Consider the following 15092-nt stretch of genomic DNA (forward strand, 5'->3'; position numbering starts at 1 on the left):
GGGGACTTGCGTGGTGACGCGGACCTGCCGGCGGCTCCGGTGCTTGCCGGAGGAGGACGTTGAAGGGCGGTCCCTCCCCAGCCTAGCAGAGAACACGCTGCAGTGAATCTGATAAAGCGCCCGTGTGCGCTGAAAGCGCGACGGGGTTCGCGGTCCGCCAGTGGTGTCAGTGCGGGCCCGGCACCCACAACGAGGAATTGACTCTGGGGAACGAGGCACAGCCCCAGTGGATTTGTGGAGGTGCCCTGGGCTATCGGGGCGACCCCAAAGAGGCCGTATTGGGTCCCACCTTTGCAGAACACATGAACATCAAGGCACAAGGATAAAATACGGTGCTGGTGAGAGCCTGGCTCACTTGTGGATGGTGGTGTCGGCGACCGGGAACGGGGCAGTGCCCCAGCAAAGTAAGTGAAACGCCTGGGCAGGCAGAGCGATCTCACACTGCACACGATTTATGGACATCAGAAATGAGCCCAGTCCCCTCTAAGGACATGAAGCAGAAGTGAGGGGGTGAATCCTACCATACTTGGCCGTAAGGAGAGAGCGCACTGGGACTAAGGTGAAGGTGGAAACGAGAAGGGCTGCAATAGTCGCTACTGCCCTGGGTGGTGTACTGCGCCCGAAAGAGGAAACGCTGGAAGTGGGGGGCAGTAAAGACCTGGGCCTGGTGCTGAGGGCGACAATAAGAAGGGTCTGCGGGGCCCCCAGGAGAGAGAGAACCAGGTGAAAGGGGGGGAACACTCTTAGAGAGCCACGACACTACTGAGTGGACCACTGATCTGGACTGTTGGATGTGATTGACTGGCCTAAGATAAGCTTTTGAGCCTACGTAAATGAGTAAAATATAACGGATCCGTTCACCTTCCCGTCAACGCCGAAGTGAAGCACTGCAAGCTCGATGTCATCCAAAAGCCGGCACAAGACCAAAGTTATGGACCATCCAACACACACTGACCCCAAAGAGGGGGACCCTCTGAACTTTTCGCAGGCTAGAGTGCAGGATATCCTAGACAAGATCCTAGGCGCAATCGAAGACACCAAAGCTACATTACAGCACGATATCAATCAAGTGGCTGTAGAGGGGGGACTTCTGAGGGCAGACCATCAAAAACTAACTGATCGAGTTAAAGAGGCGGAGACTACATTGGCGGACATCACTCCCAAACAAAGAGATATAACAATCACGGTAGAGAATCTCAGCGACAGAGTGAAGCGACTGGAACAGAGAGCTGAGGACGCAGTTGTGGCACCAGACAACCTGACTCCGTTTTTCACGCTTGAGCGAGCACACCGAGTGCCCTCAAGACCTCTTGCCCCGGGCAGAGCACACAGAGCGGTGATAGCCAGAGTACTGCATTACAGAGACAGGGATGCCCTACTCCAGAGGGCCAGAGAGACGGGCCCCTTCAGAGTTGCGAATGGAGAGGTGACGTTATTCCCGGATTTCACCTTTGAGGTCCAGGTCAGGCGAAATTCGTACATGGCAGTCAAGAAGGCCCTCAGAGCGGAAGGGATCCAGTATTCGCTCCTCTTCCCGGCCCGCTTGAGAATGATGCACAAGGGTAAATCTCTGTTTTTCCAGAATCCCGAGGAGGCCTGGGAATGGTTTGAAGCCCATGGGGGCCAATCGGCCCAGAGTGCAAGAGTCAACGCAGGAGAGACTGGAAAGCGCAGAGACCCGGGGAGACGGAGGCACAGGGGCCGCTCCCGTGGGATACCAACGCAGACACTGAAAGAACTTGGAAAGTGGGCGGCCCTTGAGGCGGTGGCATCCAGGAGCAGAGAGGCATCCCCCCCCGGGAGGCTCCGGGGTGGACTCAGATGGCACGGCCGTGTCCACCATAGGATGTTCGGAGTCCTCGGCGGGGGCTCCGAAGGTGACCCCCCAGACATCAGACAAGCTTGGGTAACAGATGTGGTGCCACGGTCCTGGGACAAGGTGAATTATATGTACACGAGGCCCCTCCGGACTATGCCTCCCCACCCGAGTTCACGTCCAACCAATTAGACTGGCGAGGATTTTAGATACTCTGTTGAACATGTTGCAGTGTTGCACAGTTTATTGGGCAACCTACTGTTTGTGAGGCGCCCTAGGGATAGGGAGTTGGGTTTTACAGTTACAGTTCTTGTCGGTGCAATGGGCAGCGTGGAGAGATGTACTCAGGTATACATTCGGAAACATGAGGAGACTGTACTCGGGGCAGGGGTGGGCAACCTGGAATGCTAATAAGACAACACCATAGCGGAATATAGTATACTAACATGGAATGTATGCGGTATAGGGTCCCCATCCAAACGTCACAGAATACTGTCCTTTTTGAAAAGAAGAGGTGTACAAGTGGCAATGCTACAAGAGAACCACTTAACCATGGGAGAGGTAGAGAGATTGAGGCGTAGATGGAGAGGACAACTGTTTGCCACTGGCTATTCAGCGTATGCGAGGGGCGCTTTGATTTGGATACGAGCAGGGGTTCCCTTTGAAGTCATATCTAAGGACATAGACCGTGAGGGTAGGTTTGTGATAGCGGAGGGGAGGCTTCATGGAACTCCAATTGTCCTGGGCACTGTCTGCGCCCCCAACCAAGATCAGGTCCCCTTTATAACGCAACTTTCGAGTCATCTCACACACCAACAAACCGGGGGTATCCTAATCGGAGGAGACTTTAACGGAATATTAGATCTGGACTTAGACCAGTCCTCTCCACCGGTTACAGGTGCAGCGACACATAGAGTGGTGAGAAAATTAAGAGAACGGATGAATGCGTGGGACCTAGTGGATGTATGGCGGGAACAACACCCCACTGAGAGGGACTACTCATTCTATTCGGGACTACACTGAGTACATACCAGAATAGATAGGGTAGTGTGTACAGCAGATCTCGCACAGGTAATGTCCTGCGCAGAATACCTTGCTCACACATTATCAGACCATAACCCCCTACTGGTTACCTGGAGGGCGACAATGGATAGGCCCCCTGTCCCGACATGGAGACTGACCCCCGGCTCGTTAGAGGACCAAGCATATAGAGAATCCCTTCTCCTACACCTCTCCGACTATATTAAAACTAACAAAGGATCGGCCTCTTCAAGATCCTTGGAATGGGAGGCTCTCAAGGTGACAACTAGAGGTTTTTGTCTAGGTCAGACAGTCGGAGTGAGACGCACTCTAGAACGCGAACTGAGATGGGAGGATAATACACGAAGGGGAGCGAGGTGGGGGGAACGGGGATGCAGTACAGGAAAGATATGTCCAGGCACGGAAGTCATATTCCCAGGTGGAAGAACAGCTCTGCTGTCACAGCCTTTGGAAATATCTGGCATCACTGCAGGCTGAGGAGGGCCGCTCAGGTAGAATGCTGGCGTGGTTAGTAAGGGCTGAAGGGGACAGTTGACCCATTACGAGTGTTTATGATAAAGGGGGGAACGTCTGTGTATGCCGGGACCCATAAATGACGCCTTCAAAGAGTACTACTCCCATCTCTACTGGGCCCCGGGAGAGCTTAGAGCAGATGACCTTGACAACTTTTTGCGTCTGCTCCCCATGACCACGCTGGCACCCGAGGAACAGGATAGTTTAGGGGGCCAGCTGACGGTAGACGAGGTACAGGTGGCTATTGCCCAGTTGGCCCCCGGTAAGACCCCGGGGACAGATGGACTTCCCATGGACTTTTACAAAAAATATTCTACACTGTTAGCCCCCCAGTTGGTGGAGATGTATACGGAAGCATTGCAATGCGGAATGCTGCCGGACTCGCTTAGGGAGGCACTGGTGGTCCCTCTGCCCAAAACGAAGTAGAGAGAAGCCTCAGTAACCGATTTTCGGCCTCTATCGATGCTGAATAACGGTTTTAAAATCCTCAGCAAAGCCTTGGCCAATAGACTGCTACGCCACATCACCGGGTTAGTGCATACAGATCAGAATGGCTTTGTCCCGAACCGTAGCACCTCTCTCAACTTGAGGCGCTTGTTCGCTATCTTGCACATGCCTGAGGAAGAGAGACCCAGGACAGGAGTGCTGCTTGCAGTAGATTTTGAGAAAGCTTTCGACTCAGTCAGATGGGACTATCTGAGAACAGTGATGAGGCGGATGGGTATGGGAGAAAGCTGGATAAAATGGGTGGACTTACTGTATATGTCCGAGGGTGAGGACGGGCAGAATGATATCGGATACTTACCCTATATACCGAGGAACGCGACAAGGTTGCCAGCTATCGCCACTTCTATTTGCTCTGGCCATTGAGCCGCTTGCGGTTGCAATGCAAAGCAAGGGCACTGGCAGGGGAATAAAATGGGGTCAATCAGAACATATAATTTAATTGTATGCAGATGATATACTCATGTACCCCAATGATGGAGAGTCGGGCCTACCTTGGGCTTTGCTGACGCTAGGCCATGTCGGTGCACTGTCTGGTTTATGCCTCAACAGGCGCAAGACATTTGTTTTTCCCCTAACACAAACTTATGGGCGGCCCTCCTCAAGTCCTGGGGACATAGTTTGGGCTCCGCGCACTTTTAAGTATTTGGGTGTACAAATATACCATGAGACCGGTGATCTGAGGGATGGAAACATTGGGAGGGCACTCCGTTCCCTGAGGGCCTCAGTCGGTTTCTGGCGCTCATTAAAATTATCCATCATGGCCAGAATTTCTTTGTCTAAAATTATCATGCTCCCCGGCCTCCTCTATTATTTTGCTAACTTACCATTATCGATCCCTTCAGCTTGGTTTCGTTAGTTGAATACTCTACTTAGGGAACTTATCTGGGATGACAGCCGCAGACGTACAGCACTCCCAACCCTATGTAGACCAACGTTGGCGGGAGGCCTGGGGGATCCAGATTTTGAGGCCTATTACCTGTTGTGCCAACTGCAATGGGTCCCCAGTTGGTTCGCTGGGAAGGGATACCTGGACAGATGGATTACCGTTGGAGATAGAGGTGCGGATCAGGTCATAGCGCAGTTGATTAATAAGAAGGTGGCATGCCAAATGGACAGTCCGATGATGAAAGTAGCCATATTTTGTTGGAAGAGGTGCACAAGACGAGTGGGGGTGGGATCCTCTTATTCCCCGGCCTTGCCGCTGACCGCCCTAATACTAGATCTGAAGGAGGATGGCTTGGTGGGTACAGGGCTCGGGATTTGGAAAAGAGTGGGAGAAGAGACAGTAGGTGACTTATTCCGGGATGGGGTGTTGAGGACCTTTACTGACCTAGTGAATGATAAGGGAATCCCTCCGGGGCAATTTCTTCTGTACCAGAAGTTAACACATAACCTACGGGAACACTGGGAAACAGCGAATGCAGAGCCTACCACCCATCAAATATTACACCTCCTTCTAACATTGGGGGATGATGCACACCGCATCACAAGACTGTACCGAGCCGAACAGGAGGGGGCCCTTGACCCAATGCAATCCCTAAGGGAGAGGTGGGAGAGATCCCTGGAAAACGAGATAAGACTCAGAGTGGAGTAGAGTGCTAGCGTACCCAAGGGAGGTGTCGAGAAACACGAGACTGAGATATACCCAATATAATTATACGCACAGGACGTACCTTACCCTACACCGCTTATCCTTAATATAAGGAGGGGTCCCCAGGACATGCCCCAGGTGCAGTGACGTGAATGCAGACTTCGACCACATGGTGTGGAACTGCCCCGATCTGTGACTGGGCTGGGCAGTGTGTTGGCGGAGCTGTCTAGACTGCTTGAAAAGGATTTGGCCTTGTCCCCCAATGTGTGCCTATTGGGTCTTAAAACGGGACTTCCACGTGGGAAGGTGAGGGGTCGTTTTCTGGACCTGGCTCTGGTTTTATACCGGATACTGATTACCTTGGGGTGGAAATCCCCCAGATGCCCATCACTGACTTAATGGAGACGGGAAGTTGAGAAGTGGGCCAGAGCAGACCTGCAGATACTGAAGAGAGAGGAGGAGCGTGGACTCCGCCAGACCCCCATCGCCCCAGAATGGGAGGAGATACTGTCGAAATGGGAGGGGATGTTGAGGGGTACGGACACAACTACAGAGGGACTGACATAAAAATAAACTGAGGGACGGAAATAGAAGCCGGCAGTGACACAATTCCTATGGCAAGGAAGGGTGAAACCAGGGTTTGGTACCTAGAAGATACTAGAAGGGAAACGAAGGTAGACATGGGATACACGGCCCAAGATCACAGAAATGACCGAGCGAGGTTAGAAGGAAATGGGCATTACTTGAAGGAGTCACCGTTTTGGGATTAAGAGGGGATGGATAGCATGAAAGGAGCCAACCCCGCTCCGAAGGGTAACAGAGAAGAGGTTGTCTCCGGACAATGGAACCGCCTGCCCATACAGGTACCTTTGCACCATTAACTTGTTTAACTTTAATTAAAGACTGTTTTAGATGTATAAAAATCAGATCGGTGGCACAGTTCTCATATGGCTCACAGGTAAACATACGAGGCTCCAGATTTAGACCATAAGGAATTAAAACTGATGTAAAGGTATAATAAAGTATGTGATATTCGAGCAAAGCATGTAACATCCTGAGCTGCATAAGAAAGCGCAGATGCCATATCAAATCATTCTGTATGTGTATAACAGCAAATTGTTAATAAAAATATATATTTTTTAAAATACATGTGGATCCACTGTTCTGTATTTGAATGTTCTCCTCCAGCTGTAGCACAGATGAGGTTAAACAGTGTGCACGTCCAGAGAGCATGCACACAATAGCCTCATGAGTAAAAAACTATGGGCCAGATGTATCAAGCTCCTGGTTTGCATTTCTTAAATAGCAAATTTTAAGAAATCGCTATTTAAGAAATGCAAAATGGGATGCATGAAATTTGCGATTCAGTAATAGCGATTTCTTAAAATTCGCAATCACTATTACCGAATCGCAATTAGGGAATGGTACTCCATTGTTCCCTATGGGCCTGTAGACCATAGGTGCGAATGGTTTTGCATTTCCCAATTTGCGAATTCCAGTTAGGAATTCGCAAATTAGGTAATACAAACCCCAGGGTGCTGGGGGCCTAAGGCCCCCTCTGATGCACCCCAAACAAATATTTGCGGACATGTGAAGCACACAAATGCCCTAGGGGCATGTGTGCGCGACATGTCATTTTTAAAAAAGCATTCACAATGCATTTTAAAAAATTGCACATGCTTACCACCAAATTGGATTTGGTGGTAATTGCATTTCCTATATGCCCAATTCGCATTTAGGAAATGCTTGATATGTGTGCTTTGGAAATCGCAAATAGGAATTCCCTGTTTGCGATTTCCTATTTAGAAAATTGCAATCTGCGATTCTCTAAAAGGGGTCGCAATTTTAAGGAATTGCTGTTTCTGCGATTCCTTAAAATTACACAGCGAATGCCTTTCATACATCTCGAAAGGCATTTTTGCATTCGCAAACCGCCGAATTTTGCAATTCACACCGTTTGCGAATGCAAGACTGCTTGATACATCTGGCCCTTAGTCCTCTAGTATTTCTTTCTCTGCTTGATGCAATCCTCGTTATGTAGGTCTGTTCAAAGACGTGTGTTGGCTTGAGAGGCGGGCGTGGGGCGGGAGCGCGCTCTGCCCTGTTCTCATCTGGCCCTCGAATTCAGTGAGTTAAAGCTTGTTCTCATGGTTGGCAGCTGGAGAGCCTGGAGAAGAACGAGACCGAGCTGAACACCATTGAAGCCAAGAAGCTTGCGCACCGGCTGCGTGCCATCACCGACCAGATGGCGCTCTTCTTTGGCAACGACGTTCAGATCACATACCGCCTGCTTTCACGCCTAATGGACTTTGAGAGCAAGCAGCGCGGCTTTGGGTTGACTGCGACGCAGGATGCCCACTTCAACGAGGTGAGCAGTATTTTTCAGACATTCTATTGGGCAAGCCAGTAAGGGCACATATAGGGAAGATTTCCTTCCAGCCTCATAGAAGGTCACTTCTTTTTCTATCACAAAACATATGTGTACTCAACAGCCATGACCTTGCCAGACAATGGTGCAAGCAGAGCCCTTTCTACAGATAGCTCGCACCTGCTGTCTTGTTCCAGATGCAACTGAAGCACCATGGGGTTTGGGATCCCATGCACAGAAACTCACACACTGCAGCGGGAGCAGAGAGCTCCAGGCCAATCAGATGGACACTGGCACAAAGGCCTAGGTAGCCATCTACGCCTCTGTGTCGTGACCGCCTGACTAATGAGATATTCATGTCATTTGCATGAAGCTAGTATTTGTGTATCTCCAAAATATCAAATTTTCTACCATGAAACCCATTCAGTCTTAAATACCAGCTTCCTAACATTGACATTCTCCTGCACATACATCTGTTTTTTCAGCATTATGTACCTGTTTTCACAGAGCTAAACATGTTATACTGCAAAGAAAATTGCAAGTAATGTAAATATTGAATAATTGAACCTGCTGAGCTCACTGATCAGTTTAAAATGGGCATGCACTTCAGGATCAGTAACGCATTAAACATTGGGTTCCATTTGAAGATGAAGCGAGCATCATCCTTCCCTAAAACACATGGTCAAATCGTCATTTAGATTCACACATCAATCAAACAGGATTTGTGAAGCGTGGCTAATCACACGTGAGGGTATCCAGGAGATACTGTATATCCATTGTTCAACTCAAAACACCCTTCTAATCTAACAACTACCCTTTACTCTAGCAATATCCCATCCCCTGAACATAGCCTTAATACTAACCCTAACAATAACAAGAGTCCAAAACCTTGTTTGTGCCACAAATAGAAGGTTGAGATTGTCTCACCCAATCAGAATGCTCAGAACGTTGACATTAACTACAGCATTCTAAGTAGAGTGTAGTATAAGGACTTATGGCCAGATGTACGTAGATGCAATTTTGTATTTCTTAATTCGTGACTTCATAGAAATCGCTATTAAAGAAATGCAAAATGCTATCTACAAAGATACCGATTTCCTAATAGTGATTCCTTCAAAGTAAGAATCGCTATCAGGAAACCAGTATTAAGAAATCCCGCCGCATTTGAGTCAGTGGCCTGGTTTTGCATTTCCTAAATAGCGATTTCTTAGTAAGAAATCACTATTTAGGAAATGCAAAATCAGGGATGGCATTGGGAAAAAGGCCCCCGTTGGGGTGCACCTGTAGAGCACACATATGCCTAAGAGGAATATGTGTGCTCTTTTGCAATTTAATTTTTTTTGTAATTTTCACCTGGTTAGCACTGACTTCAAATTGGTGGTCATTGCATCTCCAAAATGCCCAAATCGCATTTTGGAAATGCATGGTACGTCAGAATAGGAAATGCAAATCGGAAATCCCTATTTGCATTTCCTATTCTGGGAATCGCAAAATTGCGATTTCTGTAGTGTAGAGATTGCAATTTGCGATTCCTTAAAGGGATTTGTACATAAGAAAAGCCCAGTTTGCATTTCTCAATGGACTGAAGTACCGGTTCGGACCGTTAAGAAATGCAAACAGGCTTCGTACATCTGGCCCTTAGTGCAGAAGGGCCATGGGTTTCTTTGTACTCATGTGTTGGGTAAGATTTAGGGGCGGGTGCCCACTTCCCCCCGGTGTTAGCAGGTGTTAATTGCCCCTCCCTTTAGTATTCATGTTGGGCCCATAACTGCAAAGAAGGAAATTAGCATTATTTAATATCCTCTGAAGAGTGTGTTAACCACTGTTAACTCCCTGTGTAGTGGGCGATACATCTTAATTCCCACGCTGACCTTATGAACGACAACAAGCACAACTCTAAAGATGTGAACTCAGACTCTTTTTTTTCGCTCTCACACGCTCATACTCTTTCCTTCCTCCCATCAACTTCTCTTTCTTCATTCACTCCATACCACAGAAATGTGTCACGGAGAGGCAGAAGTATTTGAGAAACTATGACAGTGGAGAGCATGGACTTTCTTTTTAAAGCTAAATTCAGAAAGGCAGAACGAATAATGAAAAAATGTCATAATCCATCCTGGAACATTGTGTTCTGATATTAGAATGAGCTGGTAATAAAACAGCGTGTATTCACCCAAAATCGAAATGAACTCACTCAATCAACCCAAGAAAACCCATTCCAAGCTTGCAATTAAATTTGATTGGGCTGTTGTGGACTGCCCGCTGGCAGTGTGCCAGGTATGTCTAGTTCTGTGGGCTCTGTTAGTAAAACTTTACATAGAAAGTGTAAAGCTCACTCCTTCTAAAGCCATCCTCAGCATATATTGAATCCTGAGGGCTGGTGACCAGTGGTCACCCGTCCATGACCCTCTGCTGTTTGTTGGTTTACCCCTAGTACTGCCATGACATGCACTGCATGACAACCCTGGAGCCCTGTCTGCAGCATTACTGAACATATCACAAGGGCAGCAATGAAGTGCGAATAGGTATTTTATAGTAGTGTAACTCGGGTCAAAATAATGATATAGAACTGTCTGAAAACACACAGTATGGCAACTCAAGGGACACAGTCTCAATTACAGGCTCCCAGCTGCCTCCTCTACGGTGACTCTGCTAGCTGCGGGGGGCAGCACACAGCCGGGTAACCCGAACTATCCTTTCTGATTGCATCTCTATTACAAAACTAATGAGTAGCTTGGGATGATTTTCATTGAACATAAATAGCTCTTATTGCAAAAAAGGTTGGAGACTTCTGCTTCAGACATTCTGCTACTCTTCTCTTTATGTCAGTGCCTCAGATACTACACTACTCATCTGGCTCCGCTGGTGTCTTCCACATTGTACTACTCTTCTTTCTATGTCAGTGCCTCAGACTTTACACTACTCATCTTGCTCTGATGCTGTCTTACCCATTGTACTACTCTTCTTGCTCTGCTGGTGTTTTACGCATTGTACTACTCTTCTCGCTCTGCTGGTGTCTTACACATTGTACTACCCTTCTTGCTCTGCTGGTGTCTTACACATTGTACTACTCATCTTGATCTGCTGGTGTCTTACACATTGTACTACTCTTCTTGCTCTGCTGGTGTCTTCCACATTGTACTACTCATCTTGATCTGCTGGTGTCTTACACATTGTACTACTCTTCTTGCTCTGCTGGTGTCTTACACATTGTACTACTCTTCTTGCTCTGCTGGTGTCTTACACATTGTACTACTGTTCTTGCTCTGCTGGTGTCTTCCACATTGTACTACCCTTCTTGCTCTGCTGGTGTCTTACACATAGTACTACTCTTCTTGCTCCGCTGGTGTCTTCCACATTGTACTACTCATCTGGCTCCACTGGTGTCTTCCACATTGTACTACTCTTCTTGCTCCGCTGGTGTCTTCCACATTGTACTACTCTTCTTGCTCTGCTGGTGTCTTACACATTGTACTACCCGTCCTGCTCTGCTGGTGTCTTACACATTGTACTACTCTTCTTGCTCTGCTGGTGTCGTACATTGTACTACTCATCTGGCTCCGCTGGTGTCTTCCACATTGTACTACTCTTCTTTCTATGTCAGTGCCTCAGACTTTACACTACTCATCTTGCTCTGATGCTGTCTTACCCATTGTACTACTCTTCTTGCTCTGCTGGTGTTTTACGCATTGTACTACTCTTCTCGCTCTGCTGGTGTCTTACACATTGTACTACCCTTCTTGCTCTGCTGGTGTCTTACACATTGTACTACTCTTCTTGCTCTGCTGGTGTCTTACACATTGTACTACTCATCTTGATCTGCTAGTGTCTTACACATTGTACTACTCTTCTTGCTCTGCTGGTGTCTGTAGGAGGCTGGACTGGCTTGTAGTGAGTACCAAGGGGTACTTGCACCTTGCACCAGGCCCAGTTATCCCTTATTAGTGTATAGGGTGTCTAGCAGCTTAGGCTGATAGATAATGGTAGCTTAGCAGAGCAGCTCAGGCTGAACTAGGAGACGTGTGAAGCTACTACAGTACCACTTAGTGTCATATGCACAATATCATAAGAAAACACAATACACAGTTATACTAAAAATAAAGGTACTTTATTTTTATGACAATATGCCAAAGTATCTTAGAGTGTACCCTCAGTGAGAGGATAGGAAATATACACAAGATATATATACACAATAGCAAAAATATGCAGTATAGTCTTAGAAAACAGTGCAAACAATGTATAGTTACAATAGGATGCAATGGGGAAACATAGGGATAGGGGCAACACAAACCATATACTCCAAAAGTGGAATGCGAACCACGAATGGACCCCAAACCTATGTGACCTTGTAGAGGGTCGCTGGGACTATTAGAAAATAGTGAGAGTTAGAAAAATAACCCTCCCCAAGACCCTGAAAAGTGAGTGCAAAGTGCACTAAAGTTCCCCTAAGGACAAAAGAGTCGTGTTAGAGGAATAATGCAGGAAAGACACAAACCAGCAATGCAACAACTGTGGATTTCCAATCTAGGGTACCTGTGGAACAAGGGGACCAAGTCCAAAAGTCACAAGCAAGTCGGAGATGGGCAGATGCCCAGGAAATGCCAGCTGCGGGTGCAAAGAAGCTTCGACTGGACAGAAGAAGCTGAGGTTTCTGCAGGAACGAAAAGGGCTAGAGACTTCCCCTTTGGTGGACGGATCCCTCTCGCCTTGGAGAGTCGTGCAGAAGTGTTTTCCCGCCGGAAGGACGCCAACAAGCCTTGCTACACGCAAATCGTGCGATTGGCGTTTTTGGACGCTGCTGGGGCCCAGGAGGGACCAGGAGGTCGCAAATTGGACCTGCAGAGAGAGGGGACGTCGAGCAAGACAAAGAGCCCTCACTGAAGCAGGTAGCACCCGGAGAAGTGCCAGAAACAGGCACTACGAGGATGCGTGAAACGGTGCTTGCCGAAGTTGCACAAAGGAGTCCCACGTCGCCGGAGACCAACTTAGAAAGTCGTGCAATGCAGGTTAGAGTGCCGTGGACCCAGGCTTGGCTGTGCACGAAGGATTTCCGCCGGAAGTGCACAGGGGCCGGAGTAGCTGCAAAGTCGCGGTTCCCAGCAATGCAGCCCAGCGAGGTGAGGCAAGGACTTACCTCCACCAAACTTGGGCTGAAGAGTCACTGGACTGTGGGGGTCACATGGACAGCGTCGCTGGATTCGAGGGACCTCGCTCGTCGTGCTGAGAGGAGACCCAAGGGACCGGTAATGCAGCTTTTTGGTGCCTGCGGTTGCAGGGGGAAGATTCCGTCGACCCACGGGAGATTTCTTCGGAGCTTCTGGTGCAGAGAGGAGGCAGACTACCCCCACAGCATGCACAAGCAGGAAAACAGTCGAGAAGGCGGCAGGATCAGCGTTACAGAGTTGCAGTAGTCCTCTTTGCTACTATGTTGCAGGTTTGCAGGCTTCCAGCGCGGTCAGCGGTCGATTCCTTATCAGAAGGTGAAGAGGGAGATGCAGAGGAACTCGGCTGAGCTCATGCATTCGTTATCTGCAGTTTCCCCAGAGACAGAGACCCTAAATAGCCAGAAAAGAGGGTTTGGCTACTTAGGAGAGAGGATAGGCTACTAACACCTGAAGGAGCCTATCAGCAGGAGTCTCTGACGTCACCTGGTGGCACTGGCCACTCAGAGCAGTCCAGTGTGCCAGCAGCACCTCTGTTTCCAAGATGGCAGAGGTCTGGAGCACACTGGAGGAGCTCTGGACACCTCCCAGGGGAGGTGCAGGTCAGGGGAGTGGTCACTCCCCTTTCCTTTGTTCAGTTTCGCGCCAGAGCAGGGGCTAAGGGGTCCCTGAACCGGTGTAGACTGGCTTATGCAGAATTGGGCACCTCTGTGCCCAACAAAGCATTTCCAGAGGCTGGGGGAGGCTACTCCTCCCCTGCCTTCACACCATTTTCCAAAGGGAGAGGGTGTCACACCCTCTCTCAGAGGAAGTTCTTTGTTCTGCCATCCTGGGCCAGGCCTGGCTGGACCCCAGGAGGGCAGCTGCCTGTCTGAGGGGTTGGCAGCAGCAGCAGCTGCAGTGAAACCCCAGGAAGGGCAGTTTGGCAGTACCAGGGTCTGTGCTACAGACCACTGGGATCATGGGATTGTGCCAACTATGCCAGGATGGCATAGAGGGGGCAATTCCATGATCATAGACATGTTACATGGCCATATTCGGAGTTACCATGGTGAAGCTACATATAGGTAGTGACCTATATGTAGTGCACGCGTGTAATGGTGTCCCCGCACTCACAAAGTTCAGTGAATTGGCTCTGAACAATGTGGGGGCACCTTGGCTAGTGCCAGGGTGCCCTCACACTAAGTAACTTTGCACCTAACCTTTACCAGGTAAAGGTTAGACATATAGGTGACTTATAAGTTACTTAAGTGCAGTGTAAAATGGCTGTGAAATAACGTGGACGTTATTTCACTCAGGCTGCAGTGGCAGGCCTGTGTAAGAATTGTCAGAGCTCCCTATGGGTGGCAAAAGAAATGCTGCAGCCCATAGGGATCTCCTGGAACCCCAATACCCTGGGTACCTCAGTACCATATACTAGGGAATTATAAGGGTGTTCCAGTAAGCCAATGTAAATTGGTAAAATTGGTCACTAGCCTGTTAGTGACAATTTGAAAGTAATGAGAGAGCATAACCACTGAGGTTCTGGTTAGCAGAGCCTCAGTGAGACAGTTAGGCACCACACAGGGAACATATACATGCACACCTATGAGCACTGGGGCCCTGTGTGACAGGGTCCCAGTGACACATACATATAGGCCACAAACCTATGAGCACTGGGGTCCTGACCAGCAGGATCCCAGTGACACATAACAAACATACTGAAAACATAGTGTTTTCACTATGAGCACTGAGGCCTGGCTATCAGGATCCCAGTGAGACAGTGAAAACAGTGACAAACACCCTGGCATACACTCACAAACAGGCCAAAAGTGGGGGTAACAAGGCTAGAAAGAGGCTACCTTCTCACACAACCCCCCCCCCCAAACGAAGGACAATAAGGCTAACCTTGGCCAGTTGAGACTTTATTGTCTAAGTGGTGATAAGTAGAGAGTAGCTCTGCAATAGACTGGTTACTCCCTTTATCATCCACTATATGGTTACTTCCCTGTGGGGATGTAAACCACCCTGTTTGAAGTTTTTTAGCTAAGCAACAATGTGAAGATGTATTTTCAGAGTTTCTATCAGTAAGTTTTAGTTTAGAGCAGTGGGAAT

General features: G+C 48.6%; 1 protein-coding gene across 2 annotated transcripts in view; it reads left to right on the plus strand.

The window, feature by feature from the left end:
• Positions 1 to 15092, plus strand: part of CELSR3 (cadherin EGF LAG seven-pass G-type receptor 3) — a 631136-nt gene that overhangs the window by 474794 nt on the left and 141250 nt on the right. For both annotated transcript variants that reach the window (XR_011198602.1, XM_069206219.1), the window contains exon 18: positions 7627 to 7836. Coding sequence is in view for 1 of the 2 variants with exons in the window: in XM_069206219.1 (XP_069062320.1) it covers positions 7627 to 7836 (210 nt within the window). In the remaining variant the exon portion in view is untranslated. The remainder of the gene's footprint in view (positions 1 to 7626; positions 7837 to 15092) is intronic.

The sequence above is a fragment of the Pleurodeles waltl genome, chromosome 9 (assembly GCF_031143425.1).
Source record: "Pleurodeles waltl isolate 20211129_DDA chromosome 9, aPleWal1.hap1.20221129, whole genome shotgun sequence".
Classification (NCBI taxonomy): Eukaryota; Metazoa; Chordata; class Amphibia; order Caudata; family Salamandridae; genus Pleurodeles; species Pleurodeles waltl.